Source organism: Solea solea, chromosome 2 (assembly GCF_958295425.1).
Source record: "Solea solea chromosome 2, fSolSol10.1, whole genome shotgun sequence".
Taxonomy (NCBI): Eukaryota; Metazoa; Chordata; class Actinopteri; order Pleuronectiformes; family Soleidae; genus Solea; species Solea solea.
In genome coordinates this window covers 36744599-36761998 of record NC_081135.1, presented here as the reverse complement: position 1 = coordinate 36761998, position 17400 = coordinate 36744599, and the positions used below count along the sequence as shown (strand labels likewise).

Below are 17400 nucleotides of genomic sequence, written 5' to 3'. Positions count from 1 at the left end.
CGAATAATGATCTGATCAGGTTTAGGGTTTTCTCTTTGAAACCCGTGGATAACTTGCTCCATGTGGTGTGTATGTGTGTGTGTGTGGGTAGGCTTACAGTCAAGAGATGTTCAATAATGCCAAATGTTTCTTCTTAAACTCTGGATTTTCCATCACACTTCATTCTGCATTTCCTGCAGTTGACAGATACAGCAGAGACAAGCCTGCCATTTACAACCCTATTAAAGCCCGAGGCAAAGAGGTGACTTGATCTCCACAGTCCTGGGTTACACTGTCAGACGTTTGGACATGGAAGTGTTTTTATTAACCTGCGTGGAGAAGCCAGACGGCTGGGATTCTGAAAATACAAGCGGATCAAAGATCAATAACAGTAGCTTTGTTCGTTGTGGGTCCAACTCCCTGGATTTTGCACCAACTAATCAAATCAAATCCGCAACTATTCCAGCCCGGGTGCCGGCCATACAAACCAGTTTTAAAAAGTATTCAAGTCCAAACAGAGCTCTCAAACAAATGCAATTATCCAACACTGTCTTTAGCAACATTAGCAACTCTTGCTGGACGGCTGGCTGTGAAAGAAACTGCTTTGCTAGCTTCTGTAATTATCCAGTGGATCGGCACGATTTAGCCTATAAAAGCTCACGTCTGTAAGTCTGAAAGGGCTAGCAATAGCAGGCTATACTTTGACAAAAGGCCACCGATACGTCCCGCCCTCTCCTGTTGGTCCTTTTGTCAGAGCTCTGCACTGTAATGCTTACAGTTGGATGCTTCCTATAGCGGACTAATGGCACTTCCCATTATATTATATGCTAAGCTAAGCTGATACTAAAATGTGACGTCGACAAACTGCCGGCCACTGATTGGCCAGAGAGTGTCGTCACTGGAAGAGTCATGAGCCGCAACGACCGACACAAGAATCAAAGCGAACAATGTCTAAATTGTCAATATTTAACACGAGTCTGGTGTATTTAGCGACAGCAGTGATGATACCAAACCGAGTCGTAGAGTAGAGCTAGACCTGGATGATGGTTTGAGTGTCAACTGTTGTCTGTTGTCTGTGTTACTACCCAAAAATCTCAGAGCAGATTCAAAGGCATAACATCCTCTAAAATCAGAATATTGGAAAAACAATGACATAATATTTCAAGGCACATACTGTATGTGATTAAAGGACTATAATGTTGATTTTGATGTCAAAAGCATTATTCATATTTATTTGAATTCATCCCGTTTCATTCGTTCATTCAAGTTATCTGTGCAGCAGCTGTGAGAGCAGCAACTTTTCCAAAATAAATCCGTCCCCCTTATCCTCCTCTTTTGACACGTCTGCTTATGATCTACTGCACCATTACCTGCTTCATTCACTTGTGGGAGCACACTGTGACCCCTCAGACATCCGAGCTGCTTTTGTACGATGTTATTTTCACGTCAGTTACTTTTCCCTTTAAGCAGGAAACGAGCTGTCTACGTAGCGCCGCATACACGGTAGCCTTTTACCTCAGGTCTGGTCGTATAACGTACGACATGAAAGGCCTCGGCATCTTCTTCTTCTTCTACCCCCTCCATTCATCAGCCGTCTCGTCAGGAGAACATCACAATGAGACCGGGCGGTCGTGGCCCAGTGGGTCAGATAATATACGGCTCTGTACGTCCAGGTAGTCAGACAGCTTCCTCCTCCTTTGACATATACACTGGCCTTCAGGGGCCTGAGGCTAGTCTGGGATTTTCCCACCAGAGAAGAGAGAACTTCCAGTATTATTTACTGTATATAGCGAGATCTCATCTTTTTTTGCCTCTTGGGTTTGTCTCGGATACCTTTTTTTTTTTTTAAATATTCACCAGTTTAAATATTTACCATTAAAGCATGGTCAGGACCAAATGGGATTTAAGTGACTTTGAACGTGTCATGTTGAGTGTTTCAAATACTCCTGATCTACTTGGGTTTTTCATCTAAAACCATCTCTATAATCTACATAAAGTGAGGAGAATTCAGGTCAGACTGGTTCAGCTGCAGAAAGACCACACTGGGTACCAGTCCTGCTTCTTGTAACTTGTAAGACGATAAAGATAATTATCATTTTTGAAAGATGAAAAAAAAAACATGGCTCCATGGTTTTTTGTGTTCTTTTTATTTTCACTAGTTGGTTTCAAAGAGCAGTAGATGGATGCAGACAGTATGAGGATCAACCAGCGATGAGTTAACAAACCTTTAAAATGTGCTTTTCAACAGTGGTGCTGATGGTACGCTGTGTAACGTTGTGTGTGTTTACAGGAGATGAGCACAGGGGTGGAGCGACCGCAGGTGCTTAATGAATTGATGAGTGTGCAAGCTGATGATGGCATCGTTTGGAGTGTAGCATTTCCACTTTAACAGCTCATTGTGAAGAATTCAATAAATTAGATATAACACTTTTGAAAGCCTGTTTTGGATATATTTTTTTCTCTCTCCAGTAACCATAATGTTTTATTTTCCAAAGCAATAAAGTGCAGACATGCATTAACACCTAAAGCTTTACTTTATTCAGGGAAATAAGTATTTTCTTTCTTTTTTTTCTTTTTTTTATTACAACACTAGCATATTCTACTGAATCATTCCCCAACTATCGTTTTAAGGACCTTTGACTACAGTAACTGTAGAGCTGATGAGCTGAGCCCAGTCCTCCACCAGAAAAAAATAAAAAAGCAAGCAGATACGATACACCTCACACAACGTGTTTGGCCCGCAGGCCTAAAGGCAAGCATTGATTTATACGCTCCCTTAGTATCTGAGCTTTTTGTAAAACACCGCTGCGACGCCAAAGGCGATGACACAAGCCACGGCCAGCACCCCGACAGCCACGCCAAGACCGACAGTAGAGTCAGCGTTTTTATACGCAACATGCTGCTCTTTGGAGTCAACGGGCTCGGCTTGAGTGACGATCTCCTGGGAAGTGAGGGTGTACGTTTCGCTCATGTCCTCTGCCAGCGCGTCCACGGTGTCCCTTTTCCTCCTCGTCTCCTGGCATTGCTTGAACGTGCTGCAGGTGCTCTTCTCGCACAGCCGGGTGATGCAGTGCAGGTAGTAGGTGGACATCATCAGGTCCTGCTGCTCGATGAAGCGGAAGGCGGGGAAGGAGAAGCGGGCTATTTGGCTTTCGCCGTTCTGGTAGACGGTGGTGAAGCTGTCCTTGGAGCAGGGGACGATCAGGTTGAAGTTGCTCGAGTTGGAAGGCAGCGGCGAGACGGAGGCATAGCACTGGTCGAGTAACACGTGGTACTGGGCCGTCAAGTTGGTGGCCTTGACCTCAACGTAGACCTCAGTTCTCAATTCGATCCCCTCTTCTGGAATGGTCATGGATTGTGTGTATGCTACATCACTGTACAGCGATAGGCTCAGCGTGCTGATGAAACTCCCATTGTTGTCCTTGATGGCAATGGAGGAAGACGACACATCAATCTGGGTGTTGTTGATCAGATACTCTAAGGGATAGGCGCAGGAGTAGTAGTACTTCAGCTCGGCATTGTAAGTGACCATGCCTGTAGTGAGATCTTCGGACCGAATTATGCCACTGACGTTGACCGTCTGGATGTTGGAAAAGTCGGAGAAGATGCCTGTTCCTGTAGAGCTGGTGGTCCGGAATATGCTTCCACAGGCATTGGTCATATTCAAGGGGAAGTTGAAGCGAGCGACAGGTGGACTCACGGATTCGTCTAGGGTCGCTCGGCAGTTCGAGTCCCACATGTTGTTCAGGATCAGTCGAGTCTCGTTGTAGCCAGTGTAGACGACTGGGCAAATGACAACCGCCAGATTAATGGACGAAGTACCACACTCTACTGAGATATCAGTGAGCTGTGGTCGTCTCCACTCTGATCCACACTCTGACTGTGATAACTGACTACTTTTAACTATCAAGGTGAATAAAAGTATAAGGATCTTCATTGTTATTTGTTTTTCAGCTGTGCCTCAAATGTGTTTGCTTCTCCAGTGAGCTCTGGGAGATCTTCTCAGTTTGTTTGAAATCATACGGATGTTTTCAGGGGTCTTTATAGGTAAGTGTGTACTCCCCGATTGGTCCAAAACAAGGTCAAGTACCTTGCTATTTGTGAACAACGACATTGTGTTAAGTGGGAAAGCTCCACTCCACAGGACCATATCCTAAGGGCAACAACTGAAACCCGAAGAATCTGGCTGTCTTAAGATACTCACACAATGACCCTTTTCCTTTGTTGGCTATGCTTTAAAATCCGAATTTCAATGGCCACCCATATCCAAGCCTTCATGAAGTAAGTGAACATAACATTGTGTGAAAGGATTCCCGAGAAATGCACACAAGGGTGTGAAGGTTCTTCTATCCGGTTTGAGACCTTCACGGATGACCTACTTGGAGGGATTGACTCGCTGGATCATCTCGCACCGGTGCTCCTCATTTATTGACATGCATTTGAACTAGATTTCATAAATATTCTGTGGATTTTGTAGTTGCACTAAACATTATAAAAACTGATACAACTGTATGAATGTTCAAAAAATGAGTTTCCTTTTTGCTGTCCTATGAAAAGTGATTCAATATAAGAATTGCATTTCTCTTTCCTACTTAGTACATTATATCTGTCTAAGTTGCTGGATGTTCAAATTTCATCAGGTTCGAGTACCGACCAACTTACTGCACTAAAACAGTATTGGTACCACATTTCTGGACAATGTAAAAACAAATAAATACATTGATTTCTTAGAGTTGAACACATCATCCAGCCTATTATGCCATGTCTTATATCATACTATATTTTTGTTACTAACTGTTTATTCTGAGGCCACAGTGATGAAAGGACAAGCTGATCCCTCGCTGTATTATTATACAGGTAACTGAATCCATGCAGTGTCAGTGAAGACAAAGATGCTAAATCTGACTGTGAGCAGGCAGGGCTTCAATGGCACTACACTCAACTACAAAAGTATCCATGACCGGCAAATAAATAAACCAGAGCAGATCAGTTACAAAAAGTAAAAATAATACACACACAAAAATTGATATGACTTTAATAAAAGTATTTTATTATTATTATCATTATTTTTGTCCACGTTCTCAAGGAAATCAAGATTTTATTCATCATCAATGTCACTGACATTTGTCCAGGAGGAAATTCCTCAAAACAACTCAGCTTTATGATGTTCCCTCTATAACAGGACACCATCTGTCTTTATATAACTTCAGCAGAAGACACTGGCAGGAGACGACAGACCTACTTTAGTAGCACAGATATGGAAATGTGCACCAGTTTGGTTTTCAAAATGAATTATCCTTTAACTTTTTTAGAAATAAATGGGGAAACAAATGAATAAAACGAAATCCAACAAACTATCTCTCGCTCTAGACCTTTAGTTGATCACCAAACTCTAATCACTTCATCCTTGAGTCCAAGAGAATATTTGTGCCAAATCTGAGAGGTATCACATTCATGAGAATGTCGTCGGCATAGAGAACAATCCACCAAAAATATAAAAAAATCCACAGTTTAACAAATTAACCTCAAGTGTAAATTCAGTCAAGAAGACTGTTTAGTTGCAGCTTTGATCACGGTTTCACATACTTCTGGCTTTTATGTCCTCTCACATTTGTCACTTCCCAGGGCGTTAACATCAAGGATCCGCCAAGTCTTCTCAGTCAGGATATTCCTCCTTTTGTCCAAACCCCAATTTTATATACTTTTTACAAACTACTCTCTAATCAGTGCATTAATTTATTCAGTGTGTAATACATTTACTAGAAACTAAACAAGTATTTGCAGATTTGCATTCAACTATATCCCTTTTTTCCCTAGTTGTGCCTCATTAACCTCTTGTCCGCGGTGGAAGTGAGCGGAAAAGTGACAAACAGACTCTGTCAAACTCCCGTTGTGAATTTATTGGGGTATGGAGATGGTGTTTTGGGGGATGATGGGGTCACAGAGGTGGCGAGGGGAAGGTCGCCCGCTCTCCCGCTTGCTCGCCTCCGCTCCGGCTGCGGCTGGCTGTTTTTTAAATGCTCCAAACCTCGTGATTAATGTTCGGCGTTAGGAATCAGCTGGAGGGTCTGTGGCATTGAGAAGTCGCAGAGGCGGAAACATGGAGAAAGCAGAAATAACGAGGTGGGGAATTCTGCGTGGAGGAGAAATACAACCCTGTGTCGCTCTTTAACTGCACGGGTCATGACCAAAAGGCCCTCTGTTATGGTTGGGTTATTATGTCTAGTGGCTAGCAGTGGTGAGGTGACGATAGCTTCTGGGATGGAGGAAGTGATGGGATGTGACGTCCTATCAGCAAGACGTTACAGAGAGCACAAGCTGTGTGTTAATGTGTGGCTCTGAGCAGAGCCTCCACTGTTTGGAATACTTCTCTGAGCTGTTACAGGATGTAAGTCAGGCCTCAAACTGTTACAGCCATAGATCTCCCATGATGCATTTGTCCAAATGCAAATGTCTGCACATTTCTGACTATATTTATTTTTATCAGATATAACTATTAACCAACCATTTTAGTTCTTTCATTCATTCATTTTCTTCCACTTTAACTTCCACATGAGAGGTCAAAAGGCCGGGAACCCTCTAGACAACCTTCAACATACAGAGATGAACAACCATTCATTCTTAGTCAAGTGTGTGTGTCCACTTAACCTAATCTACATGTTTTTGGACAGTGGAAGGAAGCCGGAGTAACCGGAGACAAACCACGGACACCAAAATGCAGACTCTCTTTCTGTGAGGCAAAAATGCTAGCCACTACATCCTTCCCTGCATGTTGTTCAACAGAAACAACTGTAGATGTGGAGTCTATACATTATACATACATTTGTATCACATGTTTTCATTCATAATAACTATTTTTCTGAATGCATTTTGAATGGGCTTGCACTTTGAAGTTGTCAAACGTGATATGTGTATGTTTTGCTGCCATCCTTGGCCAGGTGTCTCTTGGAAGAAGAGTTTTTAATACCGTGAGACTAACCTGGTGAAATAAAAACAGTTCAGGAATGAAAGAAAAATAGAGCAACCAAAATAAAAAACAAGAGAAACCATCAAAAAACAGAAAAGCCAAAGCTAGAGAGTGCACTCTGAGAGCACAAATCTCTGCCAAGGTCACTTTCCTACATCCCTGTAAAATTTAATTTATAAAAGTTACAGACTGACAGACAAACAAATGTGGCCAAAAACGAGCCTCTTGTGCAGTTGTAGTGCCATACAACCAAAATGAATTTATTAGGTTGAAGAATGGGGTTGCTTTCTTGGAGACGGTCTTATTTTTCCATCTCAAGACACATCTTAAATACGATTTGCATGAAATGGGGGTGCGGGAGAGTTCCACTTTATGAGGATCAGTCTCCTCGCCAGTAAAGTCGTGAGAGTGAACACATTCTTTTGCAAAATCTTGTCATGTCAGAGTCAAAGTCTCCACCGATGTCCCACTGCACTCATTCCAATGCTACATATTTACAAAAAGGTAGAATTTATGGCAGATGTTTGGTGTAAAAACAATACACGAAGCTGTCCTGGTCATATATACTTATATAAATGTACATAAACAAAACACCTTTGCTGATCATGTATAGCTGAAAGGTTGTTTCCTCTCGCGCCGGTTGGCTGTTTGCTCTGCCATTATAACCACTGACCTGGTTCACACTAGATATTATAGCAGCCTGTAAAGCGAGCCGTCACAGAAGTCAACCCAACACCTAAGAAAATTCAATGTCACATATGTAGTGCATTAATGCTGGCAGCTACAGTGAGTTAAAACAACACAGCACGGGGGGAATTTACTTCCCCCCGTTTCTTCACAAATGAATGTGAAGAAATGATTGGTCAAGTGTAGCTAGCTAGTTAGCTGCTATTTCCCTTGATTCCACAAATCTGTAGAATCACAAATTTGTAGAATAAACTAGCTAAACATATAAATAAATAAATAGATAGTCAACTAGCTAGCTAGTTAACATGCTATTTCCCTTGATTCCACAAAACTGCGTTTGTAGCATATTGTGCAGTCCTAATACACACTAAAAGCAAAGTTAGACAACTAACTAGCTAAAAAGATAAATAAATAGCCAATAGCTAGGTAACTAGTTAGCTTGCTATTTTCACAAAATGGAGTTTTTGTTGCATAGTGAGCAGTCATAACGCAACTTAAAAGCAAATCTAGCCAACTAGCTATCTAAATAGATCAATCATACTACCTAGTTAGGTAAATAAATAAATAGATAGATAGCCAACTAGCTAGCTAGGTTGCTACATTAAAAGCAAATCTAAAATAAGTGTGTTATTTGTTTTTTTCCACACTCAGGTGGGCAGTGAGCCGTGAAGTCAGTAACTGAGACCACAGACTGAAATGGAACTGTGAAACGGAACCTTCAGCCTTCTTTAAAACACCATAAACTCAATGGGGTCAGAATAACAGTGACAATACAGGCAACTCTTCACAGTGGTAATTTGAGTTTTAATCAAACACTGTGTTGAAACCAGATCAGAGACAAAACCGAGTATTGTTACTGTAAGAGGTAAGAAAGTGTGTTTGTGTTCCGAACCCACGAGGCACATTTTGACATGAGTGATATATGATGTATGATGTTAAACCCAGTCAGTCGTTGCTTGGTGCTGTTTTGTTGTTTGAAACAAACATCCTACCCTTAGTTACGGAGTGCTGTGCATTCAGAGATGGTTATTTGAGGGACTGTTGCCACTCACCTCCGACCTCTGAACTGCTGCTCATTGAATATTTTCTTTATTGGTACCATTCTCTGAAAGCTCGAGAGATGGTTTTGTGGTTATGGTGGTTGTGATTGGCTGACTTGCATTATCTAAAGCGGTTAAACAGGTGTACCTAATAAAGTGGTTTGTATTTCTCTCTTTTTCATTTCTTCTGAAATGAAACATATGTTTCCAGTTTTCCTTAACATAAAACAACAGTTTGAACTCTGATTTTTAATATTAAACGGATATAACTCCATGGTTCTCAAACTGTGGCAGGTGTACCAGCAGTGGTACGCAAGCTTCCTCTGGTGGTTCTTGGAGGGAAATCAAAAATACTGTTCTACTGTACGTCTTTTATCATTGGTCCAATCATTAAAGACATATCTCATTCCATCACCAACAGATGACTCAGCCAGAGCATGTGTATACGTACATATGTGACATATGTGTACGTTAATCCCCATAATATGTCCACATATATGCATCACACTTTCCCACACACAAGTTATTCTGTTCAAGTCATGCATTGATTAATGATGCACTGGAGTTCTCTGAGTGAAGCCTTTTCTTTTTCAGACACACACACACACACACACACTGTCTGTTGCCCTTTCATGTGTGGCAAAGGGCAACTGCAGGGACCAGCTGTTAAGAACTGAGGACATGTCCAGCGAGCAGTTGCTACTCTGCACTTGAGTCACACACATTTTATACGTATATACACGTATAAATACACACACTCACACAAGCCATTTTATAAAATGTCAATGGATTTGATGTGGTAATGGTCATTTATGCCGGAGATTATGTTGACAACTCAGCAGAGGGTGCATGGCAGATAAAATAAATAAATAAAATTAGGAGATGGTGTGTAATACAGTATAACCATGTGATTTATGCAGTAAAAAGCAGAACAAAATATTAATCTGTAACTTTTTTATAGCAGTTTTTGGGAACGTGGACCTTTTTGTCCTTAATGACTCAAGAGGGTAGTAAATTGAACTGAAGGCTGAGGATTAAAACCTTGATGATGCGGTTTTTTGACTTGTCCCCAAAATCGTCTCCTGGGAACCTGAAGCAGCAGCAGCCTCAGTGCATAAAGAGCAATATTTAATAACCAACCTATGTTCTAATCCTAATCTTTTTGAATAACTTTCAACGTTGAATACAACAAATTGTGACTGGGAGTTGCAGCTGCTTTAATCAACTGGATTAAACTTAAAGAAACTTTTTAAACTTTTTGTGTAATTTGTTGGTCCAATCTCATGCATGACACAATAACTGACTCCATCTTCACTCTACCTGAGTGATAAAAGAGATATTAATCTCAATGTGACTTCCAAAATCTGTACTGCTTTTTCTTTGAGGGTAACTCAGGAGCGGAATCCTGTCCCGAGTTACTACCAGGAAAGACACAGGGTAAATATTCGGACCATCATACCGAGACAAACAGCCATCACACTGTGCAACACAGCAACATGTTTAATATTTAATAAATCACAATACTTCCACAGTATTCCACTCATCTCCTCATATTTCCTTTTAATATCCTCTGCTTCCCTCTTTTTTCCTGCCTTTCCCTTTTATTTCCTTTCCTCCTCATCTTTTCCCCCTCATTTCTGCTACCTCTCGCCACTCTCTTTCATCTGCTTTCACTCACTTCTCCTCTTGGTTTCGCTCTTTAGAGAGGTTCGCTGCCATCACCTGCTGAATCACCTCTCCTCCTCCTCCCCCTCGAGGTTAGAGTTACACCAGATGTGGACCCGTGCTGTTTAGAAGACTGATGGGTTCTCGACTTCGCCGCAGTCCAGCTGTTGTATTTGTGAGCTGGTAAATGAGGCTGTCCAACGGCATCTTGTGGGATCTATATAATAGTACATGTATTTCTTCATTTTATTTGCAAAGGCCTCTGGGATTTTGCTTTCTTCAGATATGAAGGCAAATGGACAAAACCCTGTTTACAGTTTTCATTCATAGTATTTTAGAATATTTACTTAAGTTGGAGTGAAACTGAGTGAACTGGTTAAGTTTAACCAAGTTGAATTGTGGTCAGGATAAGGTTACAGGGATTATTCTTTGTTTAGGGTGTTCAAATGAAGAAGGATTAGAGAATCCCTTATATCTATGAGTGTCCTACCCTTTGATATTGACTTTAGAGGCACTTTTCAGGACCAGTAGTCCTCCAAGCGACCAAAACCTTGACCTAATGAGGCAGAACCTCATCAGGACCGGGTTAGTCTGTCCCAAATCAGTGGACGTCATTGAAGTTCAAATAGTTGAGGACATTGTTTGAGGTGTAAGGTTAGAACTAGGTTACAGCTAAGTTAAGGTAAGTTAATTGCAGAAGTTAAGGTAGAAGTTAACGAGACCAGGAATCCATTTAAAAGCAACACAGGGTCCTCACGGGTCTGGAGATTCCAACGCGTGTGTGTGTGTGTGTGTGTACATACAGGAATGCATGTCACAGTGTGTTTCCACAAATGTGTATTAGCATGTGCTCTTTGTTACACACACACACACAGTCCCTCGGCGTGTGTGTGTGTGTGTGAGTTGTGGTCTCCAGGGTCAGGTCATAACAGTGATGGATGGGCCGTGTGTGGAGGCCGTTATTATTTGTTATGTGAGCGGGTGTGTGTGTGTGTGTGTGTGTGTGTGTGTGTGTGACTGTGCCGAGCGAACCATCCACCTGCTGCGCGCCCAGAGAGCCGCGGCGAGCTCGGAGAACAGCTGGACGCATTGATTTAGCAGCTCGCGGCGCAGGCTACAGGAACAAATCAAGCAACAGCTAATAAAACGGGGCCTTTATGACGGCTGCTGCTCCATTTGCCCTGCAAAACAACTGGCTACATCATGTGTTTTTCTAACACCCGCCGCCACACAAAATTAAAAAGCCGGGCTAAGGTGTCGCCTCTGGAAGCCGTGGAGCTCGGGGATTAATGCGCCCGGGCTTTAGTGCCGCAGCGGTAATCAATGTTGCATGGTGAATGTGTGAGTGTTTGCATTCACAACCACAATGTGTAAAGGCCTTATCCACACGGAAACAGAACATTCCTTATACGACCTTTTTTTTTTCCCCTTCAAGAAATGTCTTCATACACATGAACCCCCCCCAAAAACGACTCTAAATACTGTAATACCACAGTTCTCAAACAGTGGTGCGTGTACCACCAGTGGTGCGTGAGCTTCCTCTGCAGGAAAATCAGAAATACTGTTCTACTGTGGGTGTGTGCTTTACTCGGCCTAAATTTGCACCACTGTATTTTAACGTTGGTGAGACTTATTTTTATTGGTTGTACATGAAAATGCAAGGGTGGAAAAATGGTGTTGGTTGCGTGTGAATAAAAAGACGCTACGATACAAGTCTTTTGCAAATTCTCAAATACTTACTTACTTTAGCCGATTTCCACTGGTCGCAAAACCAGTTTAAAACTGGTTTCAACAGGTTTTTCTCACCAGTGGACTCTGCATTTGTTCTCTGGCTAAATGACTTTGCAATGCATGCAGGTTTTTATCAGCTTCGGTTTTGGTGGGAACTCAAAATTCGTGGACATTTCTTTTTCTGCGTCTTTATTTTTGTGGCATCAATGCCTATGTAATTTTGGGTGAGACACTAGGATTTGCCTTAATCTCTTTAATCTGTTCTGCATCAAAGAGTCCTGGCTTATTTTATTTTATTATATCATTTTATTGGACAAATCTCAGGGTTATTTATATGTAATTATTATTTTATACATTTTACCTTTTTACTAGTTATAGTTAATGTCATGTGCCTTATGTCTCACAGTGCACTGTTGCTGTGTGGAGCAGCCACAATTCTGTGTGCAATTTTTTATTCTGTCAGCATCTAAATAGCCATGAACGTTTGTAATTCAGTCAATTTATTTCATTTTGTTTGCACCATACTATTGTTCACCTGCCAAACCACAATCCTGGCGAATGTCAGAGCTGCATCTTAATCTCGTTTGAGATTGAGTACGAGTCTGAAAAGAGGTGTAGTGACCTCCCGAGGCCTCCAAGTAGATTAGCAGATTAAAAATTGTACGCAATTGGACGGACCAATGATCTGGATTATGGGTGCAGAGCGACAGAAAACGTGCTTGTTAAAGGAGCGATGGCGATCTAGTAATGACGTCTAATGAAACAAGTCGCTTAAACGGGAGCAACAGCAGCATTGAAAGACATTTGCTCTGTTATCGTTAACGATGTTCTTGCCAGAGTTACATGGCGTTGTCTTTTTTCCCCCAACTTTTTTCCAGATTGTAAAACCAACCATTGTAAATGGGAACGTGATTAATAACCAATAATTTTAGTGTCAAGGAGGTTTTTTTACGACTCATTTTGCGATGTTTGTCTTCACGCCTACACGCTAACGCGATCGATACTCCATCACGTCTACGTGAAACAAGTGTTCGGAAAGTGTTAAGTGCCGCAGCTGGGCAAACGAGGTCCGCATATGTGAGCGTAATGTGTAAGAAAAGGTAAAGTATGTGTATGCAGGCGATGCTGGTACAGCTGTGCTGCCAGACGCTACAGTGGCTCTACTGTGAGTCCATTGTGAGGCTTTTTTTTTTATCACGTCTGCTGAGCCAGTGGATCCACAGGCACAGATCACCTGAGCCTTTGCACTTTGTGTAAGACACATTTTTGCAACCCGAGAGGTGGGCGTCGCCCCGTCAGACACACGCAACGGACCCACATTGTCCTATATGACGAGATGTTTAAGGTTCTCTTAAGAAACGCATACGTGAACGGTTGACACAGAAACAGCAGGGAGGAAGAAGCCAACGCCCGAGAATATTTAACCCAAGCCCAGACAACACGACACTATAAAAAATGGTGTCCATATTCCAGTAGGAGGAGCTCCTCACATGTCTCGTCTCCAAACGGCGTTTGGTCAAAATGACAGGATTAGAAATCGGCTCATTTCAGGGACAGCTCAGGTTGAATGGTTTGAAGGTGACATAAGAGCGTCAAGGTTGAGATGGTTTGGTCAATTTATAATTTGGACAAAGGACATTGAAGACGGAGCTAGAAGACCACAGAGAAGTATCATGGATGTTGTGAAAGGAGCACACAAGGGCTATAGGACAAGATGATCAGATGATCTTCTGTGGCAACCCCAAAAGGAGAAGCCGAAAGTAGAAGAAGATTTAACCTTTATTTACTACTATTCAAACATAGAGCATACAGAATACAGTGTAAAAGACATTGCCAAACCAATAAAATGATAATAAAATGACTTCATGTTCCTCACTTTATCATTGGTTGACCAGTGTTGCATTTGTGTTTACTTATAGTTCAGTAATTACTAGTAATTACTACTAATAACTACTTATTTTGCTATGTAAACATACTGGCCTTTAAAGGGTTAAAATAAATAAAATAAAATATTTTGCAGCAGTTTTTGGGAAGGTGACATTTTTTGCCACTAGGAACAAATGTGTTAGGATATTAAAGGAACTCTAAAGGGTTTTAACTAAATTTTAGGCTACGTATCCACACATCGTTCTATTATATTTTTATATATTTGTTGAATTCATAAACAATGTTAAAAGATCCTGTATTAGATCCCTCTGAAGAGAAAAATCTAAGCGAGGAGACATTTAAATTTCACATTTACCGGATGTATGAAGTTAACTTAGACTTTTTCTTTTTTAAACCATCACATTAATCTGATTTTAATAGCTTTATAAGCTGTTATAAATCCTGAGTTGAGCAGTTGATGCCACATACAAACCCAGCGCTGCACCATCAGCTGATAATGGCAGGTTATTACTAATTCATCCATCAGTGAGTGATCTAGCAGACTCTTCAGGCAGGCGACAGCTGCAGCGGCGCCGCGAGGTGACATCCTGTCAGAGCAGGAAACAGTCGGGGGTGCTCGGAGCGCGGTCGCCATCGCTGCAACAATGTGAAACGCACACAAAGAGGTGACACGGTGTCACCACATCGGCGAAAATGAAATAGCTGAAGTGTGATGCTGTGGCCAAAGCCGTGACATTGTTAAACGGACCGGCTGCTGCAGCTGAGTGACACCACTTAGTGTCGACCGCGTGATGCCGACGACAACAAAGACAGGTCTGACGCGTGCGATCTTGACTAAGAATAAAACGCATTAGTAGATCGAGTGGATCAGAGTGAGGATGAGGGACAGTCAGAGCCAAGCACACGTGGGATTTCCTCACAAAATAAAGGTCTCCCATTCAAACGTTTGTAGCCACCGGCAATAAAATCTGATTCGATAAACGAACCAAAACAGAGAAGCTGAAAAATTGCCTTTGACTTTGTAGTCTCACCCACTCCTCTGCTCTGTGATATCTATTTCAGGAATCCCGCCGGCCAAAGCCAAGACCGTAAAAAACCCAAAGTTGGACTTCAGATGTTAAAGCCATCAGCTGCGTGCGCACGCGCTCGTGCGCGCACACATACAGTCGATGAGCTTTGGTGCGTTTTAGTATCAGATGCCTGCAGTAGTTGCAGTCCATAGCTAAACCTTTGGAGCTTCACCTTTCCATCATCTCCATTCACCCGTGAGATAAAATCCCTGGCCGATGTCAGAGGCAGTGGGGATGGAAAAAAGATGTGATGAGCCTCTCTCTGCTCGTTGCGGGACGTCCTTCACCAGGACGTGATCTCGCAATGAAACACTCAAACTCTTCTATTCTTGCACAGGAACTCAGTGGGAGCCGCAGCAACATTTGGCTTATTTTTCCTTAAATGAGGAAACCCCTCCTTTAAAGGCGTAAACGTAAATTATCTATTAAAATACATACTTTATCAGTTTATTTAGTGGCATATAGCCACACATAGGGTTGGATTTCTTTTCTCTCTCTTTTGTGCTTGCCAAATTAACCATAACAATTAAAGAAAAAGCTAATTTTTAGGTTAGAGAAAGGAAAAAAACGCGACCTTGTATCCTAACAAGCTAATAGTTAATAGCTAACTAGCGGAGGGTGGGATGTATCGGTTCCATTTGGAGCCAGTTTTAGCAAACCCTGTAGTTTTAAAGACGGGAAGCGAGAAAGAAAGACGCTAATACTAGCTAATAACTACCTGAAAATATGTAGCAGTTCAACAGAGTGAATGCAGCTGAACTAACTCATTCAAACTAGCTGTATCCGTTTTTGAAACACTAATGCGCCATGAGCTAGTGGCTAACTATAGCACAGCATTGGATAGAGGGCGAACTGGAGAGGATGTGGCCAGTTATGCTAGCTATTAGCAGAGAAAGGAAGCGTGTACAGCAATTAGAGTTAGCTCAGCTGAACAAATACCATAACATAGCCTCATTGAAATGCTAACAAGCTACGAGCTTATTAGCAGAACTTTGAAGAGAGGGCCAATGGGAGGAGGTGGGACCAGTTTTGTCAAAGTGTAGCCTGCTGTAGCTAGCTTTTCTACACAAACACACCCTAACTTTAGTTGTACAGTACTTTGTTCATTTTGTTATTGGTTGTCTCTAGTTTTGATATCCATAAATCAATTTATATATACAGTATTTGTGGTTTTAACAGCATCTTCTCTCTTTACATGCTATCGGAAAGATGCTACTTCCAATTTGTGAAATCAGAACTACAAGGGTGTTTCGTTCAAGTGCTTTTGTTGTTGTTGTTGTTACAGGAATTATTTACCATTTGTGACGAATCTTGTCTCACTCTTGAAATGTCAAAGGTTATCTCCACTCGGCAAACCTAAACCTAACCCTAAGGCAACATTACAACAGCAGGCCGATCACCCTCTGTGTGGATCTATATAGAGACAGAACGTGGAGATTGTGAGTCAGCCGTGGAGTGAAAGATTTTAAGATTTGTTGTTTGTTACAAATTGCCCTCGTAAATACCAACTTTATCACACGGACACATAATGTCTCCTTTCACCTTCAGCTCCTCTGCTCACAGCACTCGTGGTCAGTTTATCTCAGAGTCTTTGACCCAAGGTCAAAGTCAAACACGGCTTCTCTGATGTCCACATTGTTCACCTCTGACCCCGTCACAGCGAGGGCAGATGGACCACACACACACACACACCTCTCTTTACAGCAGGTGACTGTGAACAATGGAATGTCATAACCTTTTACAGGTCTGGAGGCAGGTGGCGCTAAAGAGACCTGTCGTCATCATAAACCACTGTTTCCACTGCTATTTTCGGCATCTGAATTTATAATAATTCTATTTTTAAAAAAGAAATACATAAGAGTCGGTATCAGATCTTCTGGAACGTTCCGTGTGCTCCACACAAACCATGTGGAAATGACTTTCCATAAGAACACGGTGGTTAAGAAGGTGCTATTTACACACACAGCGAGGGGTCGCCGATAGTCGGACTTTTACACTCTTCGGTGGACGGCGGGTGATTCATACCCAGTTGCCCGCCGCTCCCGAGGAACAGGCCCTAAATTATCTAAAGGGGGAAAAGGCTGCCAGACTGACAATTAAGGAGGAAAAAACTTTTCAACGTGAATTATTCACTGGACACGACTCCGGGGCCTCAGACGTCCCTTTACGGCCTGTTTCCTCGCTGCAGAATGACTCTCACTAACTGATTTTTTTTCCCCCCCCGACGTCACAGAAGAGTCTGCTCGATCCTGTCGCTTTGCTCGTTTCTTTTTTATTATCGCTTCCACCGAGAAGTCGGCACACAGCCGCTCTTTGTCACCTCCCAGAGTTGCCGTTTCCGCGGAGGCGTACAGTAAAGTACCAGTACGCGAAC

At 42.1% G+C, this 17400-nt stretch overlaps 1 protein-coding gene across 1 annotated transcript; it reads right to left on the bottom strand.

Moving 5' to 3' along the window:
* Positions 1-2639: 2639 nt before the first annotated feature.
* LOC131452016 (zona pellucida-like domain-containing protein 1) lies at positions 2640-3976 on the bottom strand. Its single transcript, XM_058622347.1, has one exon. It carries the CDS (start codon positions 3914-3916, stop codon positions 2756-2758), a length of 1161 nt encoding a protein of 386 aa, XP_058478330.1. The 5' UTR covers positions 3917-3976; the 3' UTR covers positions 2640-2755.
* Between the last annotated feature and the right edge of the window lie 13424 nt (positions 3977-17400).